At 44.1% G+C, this 27,922-nt stretch overlaps 1 protein-coding gene, 1 long non-coding RNA gene and 1 other non-coding gene across 4 annotated transcripts in view; all 3 read left to right on the top strand.

The window, feature by feature from the left end:
- The window catches only part of LOC126948494 (uncharacterized), a 32,191-nt gene extending 6,241 nt beyond the window's left edge, over window positions 1-25,950 (top strand). For both annotated transcript variants that reach the window (XR_007723476.1, XR_007723475.1), the window contains exons 2-3: window positions 23,443-23,669; window positions 25,861-25,950. This is a non-coding gene — a long non-coding RNA (uncharacterized LOC126948494). The remainder of the gene's footprint in view (window positions 1-23,442; window positions 23,670-25,860) is intronic.
- Window positions 13,283-14,672, top strand: LOC126948491 (40S ribosomal protein S16-like). The gene has a single exon (XM_050780332.1). It carries the CDS (start codon window positions 14,146-14,148, stop codon window positions 14,491-14,493), a length of 348 nt encoding a protein of 115 aa, XP_050636289.1. The 5' UTR covers window positions 13,283-14,145; the 3' UTR covers window positions 14,494-14,672.
- Window positions 14,657-14,760, top strand: LOC126949541 (small nucleolar RNA U13). Its single transcript, XR_007723818.1, has one exon. It is a non-coding gene; the product is annotated as a small nucleolar RNA U13 (small nucleolar RNA).
- Window positions 25,951-27,922: the final 1,972 nt, after the last annotated feature.

Here is a 27,922-nt window from a genome sequence, read left to right on the forward strand (position 1 = left end):
CATCCACCACCACGCCTGACTAATTATTTTTTTTAAGAGATGGTATTTCACGAAAAATTATCCAGGCGTGGTGGCAGGCGCCTGTAGTCCCAGCTACTCGGGAGACTGGGGCAGGAGAATGCCGTGAACCTGGGAGGCGGAGCTTGCAGTGAGCCGAGATCGCGCCACTGCACTCCAGCCTGGGACACAGAGCCAGACTCCGTCTCAAAAAAAAAAAAAAAAAGAGAGAGATGGTATTTCATTATGTTGCCCAGGCTGGTCTTAATCTCCTGCCCACAAGTGATCCTCCCACCTCAGCCTCCTAAAGTCTTCCAAAATGTTGGGATTACAGACGTGAGCCACCACACCCAGCCTGGTTTTTCCTCTTTGAGAGAGCTAAGCCGTGGGAGAGTTTTGAGCAGAGGAACTACCATCTGCCATTTTTTTAAAGGACTATTCTGTTAATGGTAGAATGTAAGTGGTGGATGTAGAAGTGATTGCTGTAAAACACACAACTTTGCTGTGTGTTTGAAATTTTTCCTAATAAAATAAGAATAGTTTAAACTGATACATTGTGAATAGACTTTAGAGGAGCAGAGGCGAGAGCAGGAAGACCAGTTAGGCTATCACAATAATTCAGGTAGCAGTGGAAGTGGTAGGAAGTGGTTGGGGGTAGATATGGTGTTTGAATTACAAGTTAGTAATTCAGAGGAAATGCCCAGGTAGGAAATACAAATGTATAAATCCACCTAAAGATTAGGAAAACAAGGACAAATGTCTTGAGAATTAAAAGAAAATGCTCAGGAGTGTAGCCTAAAGCCTCTTACTCGTGCTATTTTTCTAGGCTGGTTTTGGTTGTAGATAGTTATCAGTTATATGTTGTCGTTCAGATTATTTATATGTATTACTGTCCACAACTCACTTATGTTCTAAAGGGCTGTTTTTTTAATGTTGTTCTTGTCTTCTCAAGCAGCGTATATGCTTTTTGAGAAAAGATCTATTTTCTTGTATACACCCCACAATGCCATATTCCTAGAAGGCATTTACAGTGTTCACAGAATAAAAAATTTGAATACAGAGCTTTTCATGTCTTTTGTTTTTATAAAACATCAATTTTCTTATAAATGTTTAATTTAGACACTTCTGAAAATAAAGGTAGAGTTAGAATTTTCAATCTGTTGCAACTTATGCCCATTTCGGGTCAGAGAAATAAAAAGAGAGCCTTCTGGGGGGAACAAAAAAGGCCCAGGTGTGTGCCTGTAGTAGTAGTGTCAGCTACCTTAAGAAGCTTGAGCCCAGAAGTCCAAGGCTATATGGCACCACAATCGTGCCTGTGAATAGCCACTGCACTCCAGCCTGGGCAATATAGCAAGATCCCATTTCTTTTAAAAACAAAACAAACAAAAAAACCCAATCAGCTCTTCTCCATATTGGCTTATACTCAGACTTCATCATGTGGCAGCAAGACAGTTCTCAAAAACTTCAGTTCTAAATTCACTCTGGTCCAAGTCCAGCAAGAAAGAGATCCCTTCCAGTAGCTCCTAGATTCACTGAACCAATTACCTTGCTACAGTAATTTGTTAAAGGATAGTAGGGAGTTACCTTCCCATCCTTTAACAAATTACTGTAGCAAGGAAAACTCCTGTGCTATGATTAGCCAAATTTGAGTAATATGCTTTACCTCTGGTCCACCCAAAGATCATGGACTATAGGAGAGGAGTGGTTCCCAGAAGAAAAAAAATGGAGTACTATCACCAAAATATGGAAATGGACACTGATGGTGAAAACACAATACTTACTACACCAACTAACTCAAAGGCCTATGCATTGTTTCTTCCTTAAGCTTTTGAAAGAAGTTAGTCACTGCCATGGCACTCACTTTGAATCTCTTCCAATTCCACACACAATACTGCATTTTTTCCCCTGAATCATCAGGCTGTCATATATTCAGTTGCCATTGAAAAGTAAATGCATGATTATGAAAGTTAACCAGCTGGAACGATCAGTATTTTAGCACATCACTTTTCGGGACACTCCCAACTGGTATTGCAGGTAGTTTCTTGTCCTTATAATTCTTTCCTACTGTCAAGCTACCTGAAACATATTTATTTGTCCTCGATACCCTAGGGGCAGGGTGGCTGATAACTAAGGTGCCTGGGAAACACTTCAGAAGCAAGTGACAATGGACATTTCTAGATGGACTTCTAGATGTACATTTACACTGTAGAAACTTGAAAGGAAAATTTATCTACAGATACGTCTGTTTTCTCTTCAGTTTCTTTTCCTTTTTGCACTAACAAGTTATTTTCCCCACATGACGTTTAATCTACCTTACATAACATTTTTTAACATTTTAGTTCAAAATTTACTTCAGAAAATGGATGACTTTGGTGTGAAACAATTGTTGATTATTATTCTAGAATTTGGGATGGCACCTCTAGTTTGCTGCTTCCTTGGACACCAAACATAACATTCTCTGTTCTAGGACGTGCTTCAAGTGGGTCATAAGACTGGCAGAAAATCAAACCAAACTAAATGAATAGTTGTTGAAGTTAATCTCCCATCCTGGAGCTGTGCATGCCATGGGGTAGCCAGCTATTAACAGGCACGATCCTGATCAAAATCACTGCTCTGTGGTCCTGTTTATCAGAATTTCACATTATGGAAACTAGATTTGGGCCTGGTTTCTTTAAAAAGAGATGTGATAATGAAATAATCATGTATTATAGCCATTACAATTTCTATTGTAGGAGAAAGTGGATAATGTTTTAATGTAAAACAGTAGGTTATTAAACAATATGTTCTAGATGAATATTTAACATTTTTGTTTTAATTAGCCAGGCGTGTGTGGTGACCTGTGCCTGTAGCCCTAGCTACTCAGGAGGCTGAGATGGCAGGATTTGCCTGAGTCCAGGATTTCAAGGTTACAGTGAGCTTTGATCACACCACTGCACTCCAGCCTGGGTGACAGAGCAAGACCCCTTCTCACAAATAATAATAACAATACAAATACAGAAAAATACTAGAAAACACACCCAAATGTTGACCTTAAGGAATGGAATTATCAGTTATTTTATTTTATTTTTATTTTCTAGAATACTCAAAGGTGAAATGTACTACATCTGCAGCCAGGCACGGTGGCTCATGCCTGTAATCCCAGCACTTTGGGAGACCGAGTCGGGCAGATCACTCAAGTTTAGGAGTTTGAGACTAGCCTGGCCAACATGGTGAAACTCTGTTTCTACTAAAAATACAAAATTAGCTGGGTGTAGTGGTGCACACTGGTAGTCCCAGCTACTTGGGAGGCTGAGACAGGAAAATCACTTGAACCCAGGAGGCAGAGGTTGCAGTGAGCCGAGATTGAGCCATTGTACTCCAGCCTGGGCGACAAGAATGAAACTCTGCCTCAAAAAAAAAAAAAAAGTTGTCTATTACTGCTATGGTCTGAATGTTGTGGTCTGCTATTGTTTGTCCTGCCAAAACTCATATGTTGAACTCCTAACCTCCAAGGTGATGGTATCAGAAGATAGGGCCTTCCTGAGGCGATTAGGCCATGACAGCAGAGCACTCATGAATAGGATTAGCGCCCTTATAAAACAGGCCTAAGAGACACCCCTCCCTGGTCCATTATGTGCTATTAGAATGAGAAAACAGCTGTCTATAAGGAAGCAGGTCCTCACCAGACACCAAATCTGCTGGCACCTTGATCTTGGCTTTCTCAGCTTCCAGAATTGTGAGAAATAAATTTCAGTTGTTATAAGCCACCCAGGCTATATTTTGTTATAGCAGCCCAAATGGACTAAGACAAATACCAATACCACAGAATCAAAATAAAAAACTAAAAATTAAATCTAGGCTGGGCGAGGTGGCTATAATCCTGTAATCCCAATGTTTTGGGAGGCCAAAATGGTAAGATCACTTGAACCCAGGAATTCGAGATCAGCCTGGGCAACATAGGGAAACCTTGTTTTTACAAAACAATTTTTTAAAAGTATGCACGTATGGTGGCATGTGCCTGTAGTTCTAGCTACCTGGGAGCCTGAGGCAGGAGGATCACTAGAGCTAAGGAATTCGAGGTTACAGTAAGCTGTGATCGTGTCACTCCAGCCTGATTGACTAAGTAAGACCCTGTCTCAAAAAAAAAATTCTAATTATGCTTCTCACTGCTCAAAACCATGGAAGATTTCTCTCTTGTCTTGCATACTTCATTCATTCTTTCATTTAAAAAAAAAAAAAACATGTACAGGGCTGGGTGCGGTGGCTCATGCCCAGAACTTTGGGAAGCCGAGGCTGGCAGATCACCTGAGCTCAGGAGTTCGAGACCAGCCTGATCAACATGGTGAAACCCCATCTCTACTACAAATACAAAATTAGCCAGATGTGGTGGTGCATGCCTATAATCCCAGCTACTCGGGAGGCTGAGGCAGGAGAATCGCTTGAACCCAGGAGGCGGGGGTTGCAGTGAGCCGAGATTGCACCATTGCACTCCAGCCTGGGCAACAAGAGCAAAACTCCATCTAAAAAAAAAAAAAAAAAAAGCATATACGGTTTGTACAGATGCTAGGAGTAAAATATACAGATGTGGCTCCTGTTCCCCCAGAACTGTCTAGAGGAGATATAACGAGTAAGCTAACAGAAACAATCCAGTATGTCACAGTCAACAACAGGGTTTTATGCATCCTCCATCAAAATGCCGAAATCATCTTTTACACATCAAATGCTGGCTTTGATAGCTAAGCTACCAAGCAAGGGGTACTCACATACAATGGCACTGACTGTCAGTCATTGCTTCAGTTTAAGCAGCATCCTTGTGGTTGTCCACATGGTATGGTAGTGTTCAGTTAGTTGAGTAGTGTTCAATTATTGGAATATTTATTTACTCTTATTTTATGAAAATGCAGATGCGAATACTAGTTATAGGAAGAGTAGGTCTTATAAATGTAATATGAATGACATAAAGATGGAAATTATTAGTAGGGCCAGGCGCAGTGGCTCACGCCTGTAATCCCAGCACTTTGGGAGGCCGAGGCGGGCAGATCCTGAGGTCAGGAGATCGAGACCAACCTGGTTAAACATGGTGAAATCCCGTCTGTACTAAAAATACAAAAAAAAAAAAAAAAATTAGCCGGGCATGGTGGCAGGTGCCTGTAGTCCCAGGTACTCAGGAGGCTGAGGTGGGTGAATGGCGTGAACCCGGGAGGCAGAGCTTGCAGTGAGCCGAGATCACTCCAATGCACTCCAGACTGGGAAACAGAGCGAGACTCCGTCTCAAAAAAAAAAAAAAAAAAGAAAAGAAAAGAAATCATTAGTAGGGTGCCAGAGCAGTCAATCTTTAGCCTCAGACACCAAAAATTCACTACATAAAAGCCAGTAAACTGGATAAAGGAAAAGGAGAAAATCAGAGAACAGGTAGAAAATCCTGGAAATATTGCTCAAGTATGTTTAGAGATTTTGGTCTTACATTTTAGTTCTTCAGGAAAATATTTCTCCTTAAGGCAAAGGTTCTCTAGGCGGGGTTTCACCGTGTTAGCCATTAGCCAGGATGGTGTCGATCTCCTGATGTCGTGATCCGCCCGCCTCGGCCTCCCAAAGTGCTGAGATTAGAGGCGTGAGCCACTGTGCCCAGCCAACACCCAGCTAATTTTTTTGTTTTTAGTAGAGACGGGGTTTCACCATGTTGGCCAGGCTGGTCTTGAACTCCTGACCTCAGGTGATCCACCTGCCTCGGCCTCCCAAAATGCTGGGATTACAGACGTGAGCCACCGTGCCTGGCCTATTGTTAGATTTTTATTTTATTTTATTTTTTTAATAGAGCCTGGGTCTTGCCATGTTGCCCAGGTTGGTCTTGTACTCCTGAGCTCAAGCAATCTTTCCACATTGGCCTCCCAAAGCACAGAATGTATTTTAAATCACTTATCACATCAATGACATTAAAATTGACAAGTTCATAATGATACTAAGAAAATAAATTCAGGCCAGGTGCAGTAGCTCACCTGTAATCTGAGCACTTTGGGAGGCCAAGGTAGGAGTATCGCTTGAGCCCAGTAGTTCAAGACCAACCTGGGCAACATGATGAGACTCTGTCTCTACAAAAATTTTTTAAAAAGGAAAGAAATTCACTACTTGCCTATAGAAGTTGCCATGGCAAGTTGCTAATTATATGGTAATAGTAATTGGTAAACAAAGGGAAATAACTAAACATTTGTTCTGCCTTTATTGTACAAATTGTATTTCAGTGTAGCCAATGAGTTTTAAAGGAAAAGTCCTTTTGTATAAATTATATTCAACTAATAAATTGAAAAGAAATGATAGGCCAGGCGCGGTGGCTCATGCTTATAATCCCAGCACTTTGGGAGGCCAAGGCGAGCGGATCACGAGGTCAAGAGATTGAGACTATCCTGGCCAACATGGTGAAACCACATCTCTACTAAAAATACAAAAATTAGCTGGGCATGGTGGTGGACGCCTTTAGTCCCAGTTAGTCAGGAGGCTGAGGCAGGAGAATGGCATGAACCTGGGAGGCGGAGATTGCAGTGAGCCGAGATTGTGCCATTGCACTCCAGGCTGGCAAAAGAGCAAGACTCTGTCTCAGAAAGAAAGAAAGAAAGAAAGAAAGAAAGAAAGAAAGAAAGAAAGAAAGAAAGAAAGAAAGAAAGAAAGAAAGAAAGAAAGAAAGAAAGAAAGAAAGAAAGAAAGAAAGAAAGAAAGAAAGAAAGAAAGAAAGAAAGAAAAGAAAGAAAGAAGAGAAAGAAAGAAAGAAAGAAAGAAAGAAAGAAAGAAAAGAAAGAAAGAAAGAAAGAAAGAAAAAAAGAAAGAAAAAGAAGGAAGGAAGGAAGAAAGAAAAGAAAGAGGAAGGAAGGAAGAAGGAAGAAGGAAGAAGGAAGAGAAAGGGAGAGAGAAAGAAAGACAGACACACAAAAATTGAATATAGTATGTGGATCTTTATTTCATAATCCAATTATTTAAAAATAAATTTCTGAGACAATGGGGAAATTTTACTATAGGCTGGATATTAGATGATATTAAGGAATTAACATTAATTACAGATTAATACTTTTGTCAATGTCATAATGATACTGTGGTTGTGTTTTTGAAAACAGTTGGCCTGGTGTGGTGACTCATGCCTATATCCCAGCAATTTGGGAGGCTGGGGCAGGCTGATCGTTTGAGCCTAGGAGGAATTCAAGACCAGCCTAGGTGTCATAGTGAAACCCCATCTCTACAAAAAAAATTTAAAAATTAGCTGGTCGTGGTGTTGCACGTCTGTAGTCTTAGCTACACAGGAGCCTGAGATAGGAGGATCTCTTGAGGCTGGGAGGTGGAGGTTGCAGTAGCCCAGATGGAGCCATAGAGCAACAGAGTGAGTCTCTGTCTCAAACAAGAAAAAGGACTGTCTCAGACAAGAAAAAGGAAAAACAAAACAAAACAAAACAAAAAACAGTCTTTTTCTGTTAGAGACATATACTGAATTATTTAAGGATGAAATTATAAGATCTCCAGTATTTCCTTCAAAATACTTCTGAGGGGAGGAAGTGGCAGCACAGAACATTAGGAGAGAGTCAATAATTTTTTTTTTTTTTGAGACGAAGTCTCACTCTGTCACCCAGGCTGTAGTGCAGTGGCACGATCTTGGCTTACTGCAACCTCTGCCTCCCAGGTTCACGCCATTCTCCTGCCTCAGCCTCCCAAGTAGCTGGGACTACAGATGCACGCTACCACGCGTGGCTAATTTTTTGTATTTTTAATAGAGATGGGGTTTCACTGAGTTAGCCAGGATGGTCTTGATCTCCTGACCTTGTGATCCACCCGCCTCAGCCTCCCAAAGTGCTGGGATTACAGGCGCGAGCCACCGTGCCTGACCAGTCAATAAATATTAAGGCTTAGTGATGGGTACATGGGAGCAGGGGAGAAGCATAATACCATTTTGTTTGTTTGTTTGTTTTTGAGACAGAGTCTCACTCTGTTGCCCAGGCTGGAGTGCAGTGGCGCAATCTCAGCCTACCGCAACCTCTGCCTCCCAGGTTCAAACTATTCCCCTGCCTTAGCCTCCCAAGTAGCTGGAATTACAGGTGTGCACCACCATACCCGGGTCATTTTTTGTATTTTTTAGTAGAGACAGGGGTTTCACCATGCTGGCCAGGCTGGTCTCGAACTCCTGAGTGATCCACCCGCTTCAGCCTCCCGAAGTGCTGGGATTACAGGCATAAGCCACTGCGCCCGGCCTTCTTTTTTTTTTTTTTTTTTGGTATGTTTGGACATTTTCATAACAAGAAGTTAAACTTTAAATAAGTAAATAAATAAAGGCTTTAGTGCAATTTATGTCTGCTCTTGGCTTATGCCCTGGGGAAGAGACTGAATGAATGAATCCAAAGAACTGTAATATTGGGATCCCTGTACCACTTGGTTTTGAGTGCTCTTGTCTAAATGTGTAATCCTGAGGAAAAAGGCTTCTCTCTTCCTTTTTTAATGGAAGCCTTAAAGGAAGCTGTACCAGCATCAGCCACAGCAAGGACACAAATCTCAATCCAAGTCATTTCTTTAAGATGGCCTATGTGTCAGCAAGATGTCACTTGGGTTTGAGATGGGCTGCAATTATTTCTGACTGGGGCTTTAGTAGACATAAGGACACTGTGCTCAAATCCTGTGGTCAGCAGTGGAAGTTGACAAAAGGCATGGCTTTTCAAGGGTATAACTTTGACAAAGATATTGCTTTAAAACATTTCAGAATCAGCAGTGACACCAGGCTCTCAGCTTCTGCAGCAGCTAGGGTGATACCTTCCAGAGCAATCAGCTGTGGTTGTGACCACTGTGATTCCTAAGCTTATCAGGGGAAGCAGGTTGAGCTAAGATGGGGGAAGGAAAGGTCTAGATTTTCCACTAATCTAGGCACTTGGAGCTTGAGTTGACAAACTGAAGGAATCCTTATGGTGAGATGTCTTATGTTCCTCAGCTAGTGAAGCAGGATTTACTCATTACCTGTTCTTGAATTGTATGATTGTAGCATTATATTTTACGGAAACAACTTTTGACTATGATTCAGAGATGTGACTGGAGTATTTCTCCCACTCCCTTGTCACTTGTGTAATCTTGGACAGATTGATCTTCTTTAAATTAGGATAGTAAGACCTTGCCTGTCTACCTCCAGGGTTGTTGTGAGGATCATAAGAGATAACATATAAAACTATAATTTTTGTAAACTAGCAAATGCTGTATAAATCTAAGGTATCATTATTATTGTAAGTGACTAAGTGATTTACATCTTAAAGCCCCTTATTTTCCTTGATTCTATGTTAACAATAAATGTTTAATTAGTATGCTATAAAATTAGATAGTCCCAAAACAACTACAAAGAAATTTAGTATATGGTATGATCTTTTTACGTTCTGCTATGTTACATAGGAATTCCTGGGGATAAGAAAAAATTTATCCAGTTCCTATTTTATACTTATATCCTTGAGTATATTCTCATCAATTTAGGAGACAAATAAGTTACTATTTATTCCATAAATAGTGCCAATTATTTTATAATCTGAATTTAAGAAGTCACTATTTCTTCTGCTCAATAAAGTATAATCAGGCCAGACCTGGTGGCTCATGCCTATAATCCCAGCACTTTGGGAGGCTGAGGTGGGTGGATCATTTAAGGTCAGGAGTTTGAGACCAGCCTGACCAACATGGCGAAACCCTGTCTCTACTAAAAATACAAAAATTAGCCAGGCATGGTGGCACTCGCCTGTAGTCCCAGTTACTCAGGAGGCTGAGCTGGAACGTGCCACTACACTCAACTCGGGGCAACAGAGCAAGACTCCATCTCAAAAATAAATAAATAAATAAATAAATAAAATACAAAAATAAACATACAAAAATTAGCTGGGAGTGGTGGTGCGTGCCTGTAATCCCAGCTACTCGGGAGGCTGAGGCAGGAGAATCGCTTAAACCCAGGAGGCGGAGGCAAGATCAAACACTGCACTCCAGCCTGGGCAACAGAGCAAGACTCCGTCTCAAATAATAATAATAATAATAATGTATAATCAGTCAGGAGATTAGAGCAGAAGTTGGTAAAGTGTGCCCCATAGAATGAATCTGGCCACTATGGCCTGAAAACTAAGAATCATTTTGACATTTTTTAAATGGTCTTTTTAAAAAAATCAAAGAAGAATATATTATGACACGACACCTGAAAATTATATAAAATTCAAATTGCAGTGTCGGCCAGGTGCAGTCGTTCACACCTGTAATCCCAGCACTTTAGGAGGCGGAGGCGGGCAGATCACCTGAGGTCAGGAGTTCGAGATCAGCCTGGCCAACCCCGTCTCTACTAAAAATACAAAAATTAGCCAGGCGTGGTGGCACGTGCCTGTAATCCCAGCTACTCAAGAAGCTGAGGCAGGAGAATCGCTTGAATCTGGGAGGCAGAAGTTGCAGTGAGCCGAGATCCTGCCATTGCACTCCAGCCTGGGCAACAAGAGTGAAACTCCATCTCAGGAAAAAAAAAAAAAAAAAAGGCCGGGTCGGGCGGCTCATTCCTGTAATCCCAGCACTTTGGGAGGCCAAGGTGGGTGGATCACCTGAGGTCCGGAGTTCAAGATCAGCCTGATCAATATGGAGAAACCCCGTCTCTACTAAAAGTACAAAATTAGCCAGATGTGATGGCACACGCCTGTAATCCTAGCTACTTGGGAGGCTGAGGCAGGAGAATCACTTGAACTCAGAAGACGGAAGTTGCAGTAAGCCTAGATCGCACCATTGCACTTCAGCCTGGGCAACAAGAGCAAAACTCCATCTCAAAAACAAAAACAAAAATTGCAGTGTCTATTTATTAAGACATGGCCACACCCATTCATTTATGTACTGTCTGTGGCTACAACAACAGTTGAGTAGTTATGAGAGAAACCATGTGGTCTACAAAGACAAAAATATTTACTATCTGGCTCTTTATAGAAAATTTTGCCTCACCTTAGACTAGATGATTCAAAGGGATGGAAATAAAAGTGTTTTTCTAAGTTGCTAGCTCTCTGTTAGTATAAATAAACCTGGGATATAGGTACTCAAATGATGCATGTTTCAAAAACTTACAGTTATGGTTTTTTAAATTAAATTACGTTTAATTTTTTTTTTTTTTTTTTGAGACAAAGTCTCACTCTGTCTCCCAGGCCAAGCTGGAGTGCAGTGGCATGATCTCTGTTCACGGCAACCTCTGCCTCCCGGGTTCAAGGGATTCTCCTGCCTCAGCCTCCTAAGTAGCTGGGGTTACAGGCATGCACCACTATACCCGGCTAATTTTTGTATTTTTAGTAGAGATGGGGTTTCACCATGTTGGCCAGGCTGGTCTCAAATACCCTACCTCAGGTGATCCACCCGCCTCAGCCTCCCAAAGCGCTGGGATTACAGGCATGAGTTACCATGCCCGGACAATTTTTTTTTTTTTTTGAGACAAGATCTCACTCTGTCAACCAGAGTGCAGTGTTGCGATCCTGGCTCACTACAACCACTCCTTCCTGGGCTCAAGGGATACTCCAGCCTCAGCCTTCTGAGTAGCTACAGTTATGGTTTTAACATGCAATGACCAACTAAGCCAATTTTAAGAAATTAAAAGCCAATTTTGTTTTTCAGACGGTCTCACTTTATTGCCCAGGCAGGAGTGCAGTGGCACAATCTCAGTTCACTGCAACCTCTATCTCCTGGTTCAAGCGATTCTCCTGCCTCAGCCTCCGAGGCTTCTAGGACCACAGGTGCGCGCCACCATGTCCAGCTAATTTTTATGTTTTTGTAGAGACAGGGTTTCACCATGTTGGCCAGGCTGGTCTCGAACTTCTGACCTCAGGTGATCTGCCTACCTCAGCCTCCCAAAGTGCTGGGATTACAGGCATGAGCCATTGCACCCGGCCATGAAAATCTTATTTACAAAATGTAATAAATAAAATATAAATAAGTATATTGCAATTAAATAATTTTAAAATTTACCATTTTGTTCATTGATGGTGGCAGAAAAAAAGAGAATTGGGATTATATTAGTTCTCTGACTAACACACAGTAGAAACTGACTCTGACTAAAGGAAGAAGGGGTTTATTAGAAAGAGGATTCTTGAATAGTTCCAGAACTGAGGGAAGAGCTAGAGGTCGTGATCTTTGGAAGGACAGGAAACTGGGAAGCTCCAGGTCCTTACCAGCAGGAGACCCTGGGTCTCTTCTCAGGGCACATCTATGAGACTTCAGGAGCCTTTCATTTGAGTTTCAAGCTTTATGGATAAATAAATTGACGGGTCCAGTTTATGGCTGGGTAGCCAAAGGGAGGGAATAATGTGATTGGTAACCTCCCCGGAGTCCCATGGTTGAAATGGAGAAGGAAAAAAGGAGAGGTTAGTAGGATTAAGGGATGCCAGGCCGATGAGAACCAACAGATGTGTGCACAGCTTGTCAGGAAACATGGGCTATAATCTCAACTTCACCAAATGGGTGAATACACTGGGCTTCAGTATTATGTTCAATATGTAATAATTATATATTAGTGTAAAAGGAGGGGCACAACACCCTTCTGCCATGAAATTATTCATTGGCCACAGTGCAGAGGATTTGGGTTTTTTTTTGAGTTAAAGAACATTTTTTTTTTTTTCTTAAGAGACAGGGTCTCACTCTGTCACTCAGGCTGGAGTGCAGTGGCACTATCATAGCTTACTGTAACCTCAAATTCTTGGCCTCAAGCCATTGTCCTGAATCAGCCTCCCAAAGTGTTGGGATTATAGGCATGAGCCACCACACCTGGCCAAGAGCTTTGTATATTAATATACAGAATTCATAAACAGTTCACCTGAACCAACAAGAAAAGACATCAAATAGTGCTTGACTTCATTACTTATTAGGCAGATGCCAAATACTTTCCTTTTCTTTCTTTCTTTTTTTTTTTTTTGTTTGTTTGTTTGTTTGTTTGAGACAGGGTCTCATTCTGTCACCCAAGTTGGAGTGCAGTGGCAAGATCATGGTTCATTGCAGCCTCCACCTCCCACACTCAAGCGATTCTCCCACCTCAGCCTCCTAAGTAGCTGGAACTACAGGCATGTGCCACTTGTAGCCAGCTAATTTCCTTTTATTTTTAGTAGAGATGGGGTTTTGCCATGTTGCCCAGGCTGGTCTCAAACTCCTAGTAATCCACCTGCCTCAGCCTCCCAGAGTGCTGAGATTATAGGTGTGAACCACCATGCCTGGCCTAGAGATACAAATTTAAACCACCATAAGACAATACTGCATATCTACTAGACTAAGTAAAATGAAAAAGACAGACAATACCAACTGCTGGCAAGGATGTGGGGCAAGTGAAACTTTCATACATTGTTTGTTTGCTTGGGGACAGTCTCTTGCTCTGTTGCCCAGGCTGGAATGCAGTGGTGTGATCTTGGCTAACTGCAACCTCTGTCTCCTGGGGTCTAGCAATTCTCCTGCCTCAGCCTCCCAAATAGCTGGGATTACAGGCATGCACCACCACACCTGGCTAATTTTTGTATTTTTTTAGTAGAGATGGGGTTTCATCACGTTGACCAGGCTGGTATTGAACTTCTGACTTCAGGTGATCTGCCCGCCTTAGCCTCCTACAGTGCTGGGATTATAGGCATGAGCCACCATGCCCAGCCTACTTTCATACATTGTTAAAAGCAGTATCAAATGGTAAAACCATTTGGGAGAACTCTTTGGCAATATACGCTAAAGTTGAACACATTCATGCCCCAGAATCCATAAATTCCACTTCTACACATGTACCTAGGCACCTAACATACTCTTCCTTAATGGGTTTAGGCCTGGGGTCACAAACTCAAATGCACACAGAAAGAGTCTATCATATGATCAATTGTGGTAGACGATAGGGAGTGTCAAGGACTGTGTTTAAACTGGAGAGCTCCCTATTAAGATTATGTTAAAAAAAAATGAAATAGACAGCCTGGCCAACATGGTGAAACTCCATCTCTGCTAAAAATACAAAAATTAGCCAGGCTTCGTGGCACGCACCTGTAATCCCTGCTACTCGGGAGGTCGAGGTAGGAGAATTGCTTGAGCACAGGAGGCAGAGGTTGTAGTGAGCTGAGATTGCTCCACTGCACTCCAGCCTGGGCAACAAAGCAAGACCCTGTCTCAAAAAGAAAAAAAAGAGAGGAGTTGTTATCCACACCTGTAGCCATGCTTTCCAAGGGCTCATTGCAGTTTGTGCAGGTCTTCAGATGCAAGAAGACAGCCACAGCTGTGGCACACTGCAAACACAGCAATCAAGGTGAATGGGCGGCCCCTGGAGATGATCGAGCTGTACACACTGATATACGAGCTGCTGGAACCAGTTCTGCTTCTGGACAAGGAGTGATTTGCTGGTATGGACATGTCCATGTGAAAGGTGGTGATCACATGGCCTGGATATATGCTGTCCATCAGTCTAGCTCTAAAGCCCTGATGTCCTATTACCAGAAGTATATGGATGAGTTTTCCAAGGAGGAGATCAAAGACAAAGATCAAAGACATTCTCATACAGTATGACTGGACCCTGCTGGTGGCTGACCTCCACCACCACTAATCCAAAAAATCGAGAGACCCTGGTACCCATGCTTCCTACCAGAAATCCTACCAATAAGCCCATCATGAGAACTGGGGTTTACTTGTATGATAAACAATGTTTGAGAGATTTTTTAAAAAATAGATGATCCTTTTGTAGTTCATAAGCATGATGATTGGGTGTTCCCACCCATGTGTGAGATAAGCCACCCTCGAACCTTGTTACCATGTCAACATATTACCTGTCTGACATGAGAAAAAAAAAAAAAAAAAAAGAAAAAAAAAAAGAGATTATGTTAAGTGCCTGGGAAATATTCTTCTTACTGAGGAAGAAACACCTGGCCAGTTGTACACATTGACCAGGAGGGCATTTTCATTAGAAGTGATTCAAGTGGGTACTGTGGACACCATTTGGTATAACTGCCCATCACTCCTGTTTACTTTCCTCTGGAAATAGCCCCTGCTGCCATGTCTAGACTTCAAGGCTTTGCCTCTCTCTCAATGGCTAATTGCTGTTGAGTGGACACCTTACCCAAGCCAGGAGCAGTGGATTCTGTTGGTGCTCTGCCCAGAGCTCCTTGACTAGGCAGTGTACCATCCCCCGCTGCTGTGAATGTCAGCTGTGAACACCTCACAGGTGGCCCTGCTATTGAATCATCTTGCCCAAAAATGCTTGAGAAAGTATGTTCTCCCCCTGGAGGGAGAGGTACACCATTGCTTCAAAGTGGGATAACTCAGTCATGTCATTCACTCTCCAGGTCCCATCATGGGATCAGGCTGAGGCTAGGCTTGCTTAGCTCTGTCTCCTGTACCACCCTGCTTCCCTCACTCCCTTAACAGATTTCTCCTGAGAGCACTCTCTCCGTACATCACACCAGAATCCCTCTGCCTTTGGGGAACCCAAGCTAAGTCACAAGGCCCATAAGATCCTTTTATCCCAAAGAACCAGAAAGCCTGGGCACACTGAAACAGAATCGTATCAATGGCAACACAACCATGAACTCCTGGTGCTCAGTTTCTTCCCTTGCTGAGCTGTGGTTATCCAGCTTTCTTTTTGATTTCATCAAAGCCCACAGGAGCTTCCCAATAATCCTCCTTTTTGTTTAAGTCAGCCAAAGTTTCCTTTTTTTTTCCTGAAACCAATATAACCTTAACTAATGTGATGGGTAACCAAGGCCTGACCTAACGTGGCTTTGGAAATATGACCCAATACTTTATAGAATAACATCTCAGTTGGAATCTTGAGGGAAAAATTAATTGATTGCCCTTACTATCCCTAGGCATCAGTAGCTAGAAGTGTTGCTGGGAACACTCCCTGTCTTTAATCCTCCAGGAATTTGCCTTGCTGGGGAACTAATTTGTTACTCATGGCTGTTTTCCTGAGACCTTGTGATTCCCTGGAGGCAGAGGAGTTAAATTACTTCCACTGGCCATCACACCCTTGCATCTTTTGTTGTTTCCAGTACTGTTCAGGAAGGCTCTAGCATCTCTCTGAGCCTTCTTGTTTCTGAAAAATGCTTTTCTTCATCTTTGTATTTATCTGTGTATGTACACATGTGGTACATTTGCAAAAGTTAGGAGAGTAGAAGGAGGTGGGGGGAAGTCAGAGGAGGAGTGGTCAGATTTCAGATCACTGAACCGTGGGTTATAAATAAAGGGTGACACAACACAAACCTGATTAGTTCCACTCAGAATTGCTCACTGATTCATCAGAAAATTGATCCTTCTGACCCAGACACTCCTCTCTCAATAGTCAAAGGCGGCTTTTGTTTGAATCAGTAATTGTGCCTCTATAGGAATTTTATGGAGTTTAGCTCAAGAAAACATTCTATCCAAGCCAAACGTGGGTATGGTAGAATACTATTTAAGATATTAACCTACATTCTCCGATGGGCATGTCCTCCTCTTCTTTCCCTCCATTCAGGCAGCCATGTGATCTCAGGGAGACATGCCGCAAAGAGAAGAATGAAAAGTTGACAAGTTTTTCTGGCTTGTTTCTAATAATAGATGCCATAAACTGATAGTTCACTGATCTTCGAACACCCACACATGAGTGCCACTGTTTTGGCCCACACAGTACTTTTTAAAAGTATGATTCTGTTCACATGAGGCTCAGTTCTCCAGGTCACCACAGTCCCCAGCATTCCTTATTGTCTGTCACAGTTGACATTACCTGCCTGGCCTTTTTCTGTGTGCCCTTGAACTTGTGACCCCAGGCTTAAATCCATTAAGGATGTTTATATTAGGTGCCTAGGAAGCAGACATTCTTTCCTCTTAGGAAGACCCGGCATATTAAGAGAGGGAGGGTTTCCCTCATAAGAGGAAAACCCCTAGGGTTATAGTCAATAATGAGCCAGGGCCTCTTCTTTGTATCACAGAGAGTGGAAATTCTGGACTCTCAGGCCTGGAACACTTGGGTCCAAATGCCTGAGGAGATGGGGGAGTTACAGAAGGAGCAGTACTCCCAAGACAGGAGTACTTGGGAGTAGTACTCCCAAGGAGAGAGGGAAAGAGGCACATGTGAGGGCCTCGAGTCAAAGTGAGGAAATTCTCCCTGCAGCCACCCATTAAGTCCCCTTCTTTTTCCCACATGATTCATCCACCAAACAGATATTTAGTAAGTGTTCACTGCGTTCACTGTGTGCCAGCAACGAACTAACATTTGTGGGCTTTTAATTATGTAATCTCTTTCTCTCTCCATCCATCCAGATTCTGAACTATTTCCAAGAAAATGCCACCACTTGCTTCATCTCCTGAGGCACCTTGAATACCCCTTTGCCTTGAATGAGAGAGAGAAAATTGTTTTTCCTTCATTCATATAATTGTGGAATGATAGCTCTGAAAAAGCCATGAGAGCTGATGAAGGCCTTCTGTCTCCAAGAAAGAACAGAAATGGAGAAGATTTGGTCTCTTTCGTTCACCACTATATCCTTAGCAGTGTCTTGAACAATGCCTGACACATAGTAGGTTCTCAGTATTTATTTGTTGAATGAATGACCAGCTAAGCAGTTAAGGGCAGAGGTGGTCCCAGTTGCCACATGTCCTGAATCTTTATCCAGGCTCTCTCCCAAACTGCAGGTTAGCAGAAGGAAAGCCAATGTTTTTTGTAAGAGCCTTCTTTTTTTTCTGTTTGTTTTTGTTGTTGTTTGTTTTTAGAGACAGGGTCTCACTCTTTTACCCAGGCTGGAGTGCAGTGACATGATCATAGCTTACTACAGCCTCAAACTCCTGGGCCCAAGCAATCCTTGTGCTGCTAATTAAAAAAAAAAAAAAAATTTTTTTTAAATATATATACACACACACAAATAGAGTCTACTATGTTGCCCAGGCTGGTCTCAAACTCCTAGCCTCAAGCATTCCTCTGACCTTGGCCTCCCAAGGCACTGGGATTACAGGTGTGAGCCATGCATGCAGCCCCCATAAAGGCTCTTAACAAGAAACTAAGAGGGAAAAAAGAATCACAACAGGAGATTTAATGACAGCAACAGTTTTCAGAAGTATGTATGGCCATGGTGGGAGTCTAGAAGAACCCGGCCTAATGGAGCCAGTCTTGAGCTGCAATTCTTTTATCTAATTCTCCCAGAACCCCTTGACTTAGTTGCTTTCACTGGAGAATAGGTGTATTCTGGGGGTTAAAAAGTTCTCCAGGGAAAGCTTCCCACTTACCTCACCATCTTGGTATCCTGCTCTTCCACCCAACATGCAAACATGCAGCTGGTCACTCAGCCAGTCCCTAAAACCTGTTAATTGGCCCATAGTTTGGCTCTGAGCAAACCTGTGGACTTAGGAGCCTCAGCTCTTGCCTCCCAGGAGTTTCCCAACTTTGGGGGAAGGTAACATATGTGCTCTGAAGCAAGCACAATGATGGCTATGACAGGAATTTTGCAGCACACGTTTAAATAACAACACTAGGTAAGGCAGGTCAGTGAGAGCCCATCAATAGGGAAAATGGCAGTGTGGGTCTAAGGCTTAAGAAAAGGGAGAGAAGGCTGTGGCCTTAGTGTCCAGCCTGCTCAGCATCTCTTCTCCCCTCTTCTGGTTGCAGCACTGTTTTTTTCTTTTTGTTTTGAGACAAGGTCTCACTCTGTTACCCAGGCTGGCCTGGGTTCAAGTGATTCTCATGTCCCAGCCTCCCAAGTATCTGGGATTACGGGTGTGCACCACCATCCCTGGCTAATTTTTATATTTTCTGTAGAGACGGGGTTTAACCATATTGTCCAGGCTGGTCTCAAACTCCTGACCTCAAGTAATCTGCCCTCCTTGGCCTCCCAAAGTACAGGGATTACAGGATTGAATGACTGAGCCCAGCCTGATTGCAGCACTTTAATTATCCCTTAAGAAACTGTCCCCAACTAGTTGCATGTGGGTGGACTTGGTGGGACTATGAATTAAAGTGCTATGGTCAATGGGTATGTGTGGCCCAAAGACCCAAACTAGGCCATTCACACTCTCTCTTCCAGGGATTTGAATCTTTTTTTTTTATTTTGAGACGGTGTCTCGCTTTGTCATCGCCCAGGCTGGAGTGCAGTGGCATGATCTTGGCTCACTGCAACCTCCATCTCCCGGGTTCGTGATTCTCCTGCCTCAGCCTCCGGAGTAGCTGGGACTACAGGTGCGTGCCACCACCCTGGCTAATTTTTGTATTTTTAGTAGAGACAGAGTTTTGCCATGTTGGCCAGGCTGGTCTCAAACTCCTGACCTCACGTGATCTGCCTGCCTCGGCCTCCCAAAGTACTGGGATTACAGGCAAGAGCCACCCCACCCGGCTGGGATTTGAATCTTGAGTACAGGAACATGAGGGTAGAAAATCTATCCTGGATGGAAGCTCTCTGAAGGGACCTCCCATTAACTCCTGCTACTTAGACTCCTCAGGTCCCCTAACTGCTCTTCCTGGGGCCTGCCGGTTCAGATTCTGTAAATTCTGCGAGCTTTCCCATATCATTCCAATAAGGTCTTTTAAGGGTCTGCTTCTGTGGTTGGCAACCTGAGAACCCTGCTTGGTACAACAAGGGTTCCTGGAAAATGTAGGAATGTGAACTGGTGGCATGAATAGCTGAAAAGGACGCAGAGCTTATTCCAGGTCAGGAGAACATCACCTGTAAGGCCTCTCCAGAACCATACTTGGCCTAACTCAAGGGGAGATTTCAAAGGGGGAAGTATGAGAAGTTAGGAGGGGGATGTGGAGTGAAGCCAGAGTGGACTGGAGGGTATGGCCTTTCTCCTAAAGCAGAGGTTCACACAATATTGTTGGATACACTGCTGGGCCATAGTCAGTGAGAGCTGCAGATGGAAGTAGAGCCAGCCAACAGACAACTTGGCAGGATGCACTAAAAATTGGAGCTGGGCCTCAGAACTGGGTTATTCTGGCCAAATATCATCTGTCTAGTGTGTCCAGACAGCAAAGAGTTGGGAACCATTACTGAAGAAAAACAAGAGCTATGGAGGAGGGGATTGTTTGAGGATGCAGTGATTGTAAAGAATAGAGTGAACTCTTTGGTCAGCCTGGATTTGAATCCCAGCTCCATCACTGATGTTGTGTGGTTGATTTTCTTACCCTTAAATGGTCCCTACCTCAAATTAATATGGTGGCTGGCAAATAATAAGCACACAATAAATGATGGCTGCTGCTATTATTTTCATCAATAAAATTTTATATTAATCTATATTGTTAATTAGTAATTATTATTATTATTTCCAGTTAAACTTCAGATTTAAAGCCATAGACTATCCCTGCATGCATACTCACCCCCACACAAAACACACAATTATATTCAGAAATACCCCTGGGGCCCAATCTGAAATTACAGACTAATAAACCCTAGACAAAGCTAATAAGGTATAAAAAGCAATGATCCAACTAGTCATAAACTTCTGCCACTAGGTTAAAAGAGAAATGGTGATCTATGACTCAGAGCTGTGGAATAGTCAGGGACCCAAGTGACTGGCAAAGTTGGGACAATAACCTGGGTTTACCTCCTGTTCTGATAAGACCCTTGGAGACTGGATGCAGATGCAGCCCAGATGCTTGAACAGGAGTGCGATGGTTCATGAAGTATGCAGTGAGTCTGAGGAAATGGACCTGAAAATGTCACTGTATTATGAAAACAACTTCATTTATCACTCTTCGAGAAGACAGAGTGATTAGGAAGGTGCTGGCCTGGGACTTGAAAATCCTAGAGTCCATGGAGGGTCTATTAGGACTTCTGGAAAGTGGTTGATCCTCTCAATGCCTAGGTTCCCCATATCAGTAGCCCCTGACCGTGGCATGAACATCCCTTCTCCACCTTTGTGAATATTGCCCATTCTGCCTGGAACACCATAATCTCACTCTTTCTCCACCTCATCCTGATGCTCTCAGGATCTCTGAATTTTGAACACAAATATATCCTCCCCCACAGCAGACATTTTATCATCAAGGCCAATTGGCACAAATATAGACATAGCCATTGTGTTATCATAAGCCGCAGGTGGGTCTTTTCCTTAGGATATTGAAGCATAGGGATTTATTTATTTATTTATTTATTTATTTATTTATTTATTTATTTATCGGGGACGTAGTCTTGCTGTGTTACCCAGGCTGGAGTGCAGTGGTGGGATCTTGGCTCACTGCAACTTCTGCCTCCCGGGTTCAAGCGATTCTCCTGACTCAGCCTCCCGAGTAGCTGGGATTACAGGCACCTACCACAACACCTGGCTAATTTTTGTATTTTTAGTAAAAACAGGGTTTCACCATGTTGACCAGGCTGGTCTCAAACTCCTGACCTCAGGTGATCCACCTGCCTCGGCAGCTGAAAGTGCTGGGATTACAGGTGTGAGCCATCGAGCCCTGCCAAAGCACAGAGATTTAAACTAAAAGGCCACACTTCCACCACATGCTGCAAGGCAGGAGGGACAAATATTAACCTCATTTCACAGGCAAAGAAATTGAATCTCAGTGAGGTGGGGTGACTTGCCCAAGATCACAGAGCTGGGAAATGTTCAGTTAACTCCACATCCACCTTATCTGCTCAAATTCCAGGGTTCTCTCCTTCATAATCAGCTATATCTTAGGCAGCTTTATCATCTCCAGGTTATATGGTCTCTGAGGGATCTTCTGGGCTCATGGACTTGGGAACAGTCCCCTCCAGGTAGAGGGGAATTCTTGGGGAAAGCCTCAGGGTGTAGCTGGAAACATCCTAAGAGACTTTCGGATTGTATCAGTGAACAAGACACCAAGAGCTCCATCTCTGTGGAATTTACATCCTAGTGGGAGTAAGAGTCAATAAGCTATAAACATAACAAATTCAGAGATTATGTAAGATGTAAAAAGGTTATAAGGGCTACAAAGAAAGAAAGAAAAGGGAATGGGAAATGGGTATCATAAGTGTCAGGATAGAAGGAAATGTTGCAATTTTAAATCGGGCAGTCAGGAAAAGTCTCATTGAGAAGGTGACATTTGAACAGAGACTTGAAGATCAGGGACAGAACCACAGGATATCTGGGCAAAGAGGATTCTGGGCAGACAGAGGAGCCAGTGCAAAGGCCGTGAGGTGGAAGCATTGCTGGTGTGTACAGGAGACAGCAAGCAGGACAGGGTGGCTGCAGCAGAGTGAGCTGGTGGTGGAGAGAAAGGGAGACCAATCATGTAGGGCCTCGGGGACCACTGTAAGAATTTTGACTTTTACTCTGAGTAGAACAGCAAGCCATTGGAGAGTCCTTAGCAGAGAAAGGACTGATCTGGCTCATGTTTTAAATCTGGCTGCCATATTGGGAGTAGATTGGAGGAAAAAAAAGTGGAAGCCCTGGGACCCACCAACATGAACAATCAGGGAGAAGACAAGAGGCCAGCAAAGGAATGAACAGAGGTAGTAGAAGCAAAACTGTAGTGTATGTTTTCCTGGAAGCCAAAATGAGGAAAGTCTCTCAAAGGAGGGAGTGGGTCTATTTGGCCCCCTTCCAAGACTACAACTGCAGTGAATGTTCCACAAAGCATATCAAGTCCTTTAAAATACTTGAAAAACTTCTTGCTACCTTCAGGAATAGCCCGAGGCAATTATCAGGACTTATCTAGTCTTTCATGAGCCGACCTTGCTTGTCTCATACCAAGCCCATCCCTACCTGAAGCAATTGCAGCTCCCCAAACGGGGTGCTTGTTCTAAACACTGAGCCTTTCCATAGTTCTTCCTTTGCCTGGAAACTTCCTGTCAATCCTTCATGTCTTGGCTGAGATGAGACACCCCCTTTCAAGTCTTCCCCTGCTCTGTGCTCCCTGAACATCTACTGCTTACTCCAGCTGGAGCATTTGTCAGGCCTCTGAGCCCAAAAGCCATCATATCCCCATGACCTGCATGTATACATCCGGATGGCCTGAAGCAACTGAAGATCCACAAAAGAAGTGAAAACAGCCTTAACTGATGACATTCCACCATTGTGATTTGTTCCTGCCCTACCCTAACTGAAAAGATATATTCTCCCCAGCCCTTAAGAAAGTACTGTGTAATATGCTCCCCCTCCCGCCCTTAAGAAGGTACTATGTAATATTCTCCCGGCCACCCTTCAGAAGGTACTTTGTACACCTATCCCAAACCTATAAGAACTGGTGATAATCCCGGCCAGGCGCGGTGGCTCACGCCTGTAATCTCAGCACTTTGGGAGGCCAAGGCGGGCGAATCGCGAGGTCAGGAGATCGAGACCATCCTGGTTAACACGGTGAAACCCCGTCTCCACTAAAAAAATACAAAAAAATTAGCCAGGCGAGGTGGTGGGCGCCTGTAGTCCCAGCTACTCAGGAGGCTGAGGCAGGAAATGGCATGAACGTGGGAGGCGGAGCTTGCAGTGAGCCGGGATCCCGTCACTGCACTCCAGCCTGGAGGACAGAGGGAGACTCGTCTCAAAAAAAAAAAAAGAACTAATGCTAATCCCACCACCCTTTGCTGACTCCTTTTTTGGACTCAGCCCGCCTGAACCCAGGTGAAATAAACCGCCTTGTCGCTCATACAAAGCCTGTTTGGTGGTCTCCTCACATGGACGCGTGAGACATTTGGTGCCGAAGACCCGGGTCAGCGGGACTCCTTCGGGAGACCAGTCCCCTGTCCTCACCCTCACTCCGTGAAGAGATCCACCTACAACCTCGGGTCCTCAGACCAACCAGCCCAAGGAACATCTCACCGATTTTAAATCGGGTAAGCAACCTCTTTTTACTCTCTTCTCCAGCTTCTCTCACTATCCCTCAACCTCTTTCTCCTTTCAATCTTGGCGCCACCCTTCAATCTCTCCTTTCTCTTAATTTCAGTTCCTTTCATTTTCTGATAGAAACAAAGGAGACACATTTTATCCGTGGACCCAAAATTCCGGCGCCGGTCACAGACTCAGGAAGGCAGCCTTCCCTTGGTGTTTAATCGTTGCCGTGATGCCTGCCTGATTATTCACCCACATTCCATTGGTGTCTGATCTCCGCGGGGATGCCTGCCTTGATCATTCACCCACATTCCCTTGGTGGCAAGTCAATTGCGGGGACGCCTGCTTTGGCTGCTCACCCACATTGCAGCCCAGGACTACTCACGCTACCCCTTCTCTCCATGTCTCTACCCTCTCTTTTCTCTCCACTTTCCTGGGGGGCAAGCATCCCCCACCCCTTCTCTCCCTGTCTCCGCCCGTTTTCTACTTTCCTGGGGACCAAGTGCCTCCCACCCCTCTTCCACTTTCCTGGGGGGCAAACACCTCCCACCCCATTTCCACTTTCCTGGGGGGCAAGCACCCCCCACCCCTTCTCTCCATGTCTCTACTCTTCTCTTTAAACTTGCCTCCTTCACTATGGGCAATCTTCCACCCTCCATTCCTCCTTCTTCTCCCTTAGCCTGTGTTCTCAAGAACTTAAAACCTCTTCAACTCTCACCTGACCTAAAATCTAAGCGTCTTATTTTCTTCTGCAATACCGCTTGACCCCAATACAAACTCGATAATGGTTCTAAATAGCCAGAAAACCGCACTTTGGATTTCTCCATTTTACAAGGTCTAGGTAATTTTTGTTGAAAAATGCACAAATAGTCTGAGGTGCCTGATGTCCAGGCATTCTTTTACACGTTGGTCCCTCCCTAGTCTCTGCTCCCAATGTGACTCATCCCAAATAGCTCTTCTTTCTCTCCTGTCTGTTCCTTCAGTCTCCACCCCAAGCTCTGAGTCCTTTGAATCCTCCTTTTCTAGACTCATCTGGCCTCTCCCCTTCTCCCCAGGCTGCTCCTCGCCAGGCCGAGCCAGGCCCCAATTCTTCCTCAGCCTCTGCTCCCCCACCCTCTAATCTTTCTATCACCTCCCCTCCTCACACCTGGTCTGGTTTACAGTTTCGTTCTGCAACTAGCTCTCCCCCACCTGCCCAACTATTTCCTCCTAGAGAGGTGGCTGGAGCTGAAGGCATAGTCAGGGCACATGTGCCTTCTTCTCTATCAGACCTTTCCCAGATCAGCCAGCGTTTAGGCTCTTTCTCATCAGACCCCACTAAATATATACAGGAATTCCGATATCTAACTCTGTCCTACAATTTAATCTGGAGTGACTTAAATGTCATCCTAACTTCTACCCTCTCCCCAGATGAGGGGGAAAGAGTTTTTTCTCTAGCCCAGTCTCACACTGATAATCGCCGGCTTCATGAGCCAGACCTCCAGGAAGGCATTAGAGCAGTTCCTGAGAAGATCCCCCAATGGAACTGTCAGGCAGATTCCCCAGGTATAGCTAGGTGAGATTACATGGTTTCCTGCCGACTTGAAGGGCTTAAAAAGGCAGCTTACAAAGCTGTTAATTATGATAAACTTAAAGAAACTACCTAAGGTAAAGACGAAAACCCAGCCCAGTTCATTGCCTGCTTAGCAGCAACCCTTAGACGCTTTACCGCCCTAGACCAAGAGAGGCCAGAAGGCCGCCTTATTCTTAATATGCATGTTATCACCCAGTCAGCTCCTGACATTAGAAAAAAGCTTCAAAAATTGGAATCCGGCCCTCAAACCCCACAACAGGAATTAATCAACCTCGCCTTCAAGGTGTAAATAATAGAGAGGAGGTAGCCAGACAGCAACGCATTTCTGAGTTACATTACCTCTGCTGTAAGACAACCCACAACCACGTCTCCAACATACAAAAACTTCAGAACATCCAAGCCACAGCTCCCAGGGCCTCCTTCAAAACATCCTCGTGGACCTTGCTTCAAATGCCAAAAGCCTGGCCACTGGGCCAAGGAATGCCCGCAGCCCAGGATTCCTCCTAAGCCGTGCCCTGTCTGTGCGGGCCCCCACTGGAGGTCAGACTGTCCAACTCACATCGCCGCCACTCCTAAAGCCCCTGGAGCCCAAACCTAACGTTCCTTGGCCGACTCCTTCCCAGATCTCCTTGGCTTAGCAGCTGAAGACTGATGCTGCCCGATCGCCTTGGACGCCCCCTGGACCGTCACGGACGCTGAGCTTCGGGTCACTCTTACAGTGGAGGGTAAGTCCGTCCCCTTCTTAGTCAATTCGGAGGCTACCCCCTCCACATTACCTTCTTTTCAAGGGCCTGTTTCCTTTGCCTCCGTAACTGTTGTGGGTATTGACGGCCAGGCTTCTAAACCTCTTAAAACTCCCCAACTCTGGTGCCACTTTGGACAACATTCTTTAATGCACTCCTTTTTAGTTACCTCCATCTGCCCAGCTCCCTTATTAAGTCGAGACATTTTAACTAAATTATCTGCTTCCCTGACTATTCCTGGGTTACAGCCACACCTCATTGCCGTCTGTTGCCCTGGTTCAAAGCCTCTTTCACATCCTCTCCTTGTATCTCCCCACCTTAATTCACAAGTATAGGACACCTCTACTCCCTCCTTGACGACGGATGATGCACCCCTTACCATCCCATTAAAACCTAATCACCCTTACCCCGCTCAATGCCAATATCTCATCCCACAGCATGCTTTAAAAGGATTAAAGCCTATTATCACTTGCCTGTTACAGCATGGCCTTTTAAAGCCTATAAACTCTCCTTATAATTCTCCCATTTTACCTGTTCAAAAACTGGACAAGCCTTACAGGTCAGTTCAGAATCTGCGCCTTATCAACCAAATTGTCTTGCCTATCCACCCCATGGTGCCAAACCCATAGACTCTCCTATCCTCGATACCTCCCTCCACAACCCCTCCATAACACATTATTCTGTTCTAGCTCTCAAACCTGCTTTCTTTACTATTCCTTGCACCCTTCATCCCAACTTCTCTTTGCTTTCACTTGGACTGACCCTGATATGCATCAGGCTCAGCAAATTACCTGGGCTGTACTGCAGCAAGGCTTCACAGACAGCTCCCATTACTTCAGTAAAGCCCAAATTTCTTCCTCATCTATTACCTATTCCAACATAGTTCTTCATGAAAACATACATGCTCTCCCTGCTGATCGTGTCTGGCTAATCTCCCAAGCCCTAACCCCTTCTACAAAACAGCAACTCCTTTCCTTCCTGGGCATGGTAGGATTCTTTTGCCTTTAGATACCTGGTTTTGCCATCCTAACGAAACCATTATATAAACTCACAAAACCAAGCCTAGCTGACCCCATAGATCCTAAATCCTTTCACCACTCCTCTTTCTGTTCCTTAAAAACAGCCCTAGAAGTTGCCCCCACACTAGCTCTCCCTAACTCATCCCAACCCTTTTCATTACACACAGCCAAAGTACAGGGCTGTGTGGTCAAAATTATTACATAAGAGCCGGGACCACGCCCTGTAGCCTTTCTGTCCAAACAACTTGACCCTACTGTTTTAGGCTGGCCCCCACCCCCATGACTGTATCTCTCTGATCCACCTGACATTCACTCCATTTCCCTATATTTCCTTCTTTCATGTTCCTCACCCTGATCACACTTGGTTTATTGATGGCAGTTCCACCAGGCCTAATCACCACTCACCAGCAAAGGCAGGCGATGCTATAGTATCTTCCATATCTATCATTGAGGCCACCACTCTGCCGCACTCCACTACCTCTCAGCAAGCCAAACTCATTGCCTTAACTCGAGCCCTCACTCTTGCAAAGGAACTACGTGTCAATATTTATACTGACTCTGAATATGCCTTCCATATCCTGCACCACCATGCTGTTATATGGGCTTAAAGAGGTTTCCTCGCCATGCAAGGGTCCTCCATCATTAATGCCTCTTTAATAAAAACTCTTCTTAAGGCCACTTTACTTCCAAAGGAAGCTGGAGTCATACACTGCAAGGGCCACTAAAAGGCATCAGATCCCATCACTCAGGGCAGCGCTTATGCTGATAAGGTAGCTAAAGAAGCAGCTAGCATTCCAACTTCTGTCCCTCATGGCCAGTTTTTCACCTTCTAGTTGGTCACTCCTATTTATTCTCCTACTGAAGTTTCCACCTATCAATCTCTTCCCACACAGGGCAAATTGTTCTTGAACCAAGGAAAATAT

Source organism: Macaca thibetana, chromosome 2 (assembly GCF_024542745.1).
Source record: "Macaca thibetana thibetana isolate TM-01 chromosome 2, ASM2454274v1, whole genome shotgun sequence".
NCBI lineage: Eukaryota > Metazoa > Chordata > Mammalia > Primates > Cercopithecidae > Macaca > Macaca thibetana.

What these genes read in the sequence shown, in the direction of transcription:
- LOC126948491 (XM_050780332.1), top strand. Translation starts at nt 14,146, where the DNA reads ATGCTTTCCAAGGGCTCATTGCAGTTTGTGCAGGTCTTCAGATGCAAG.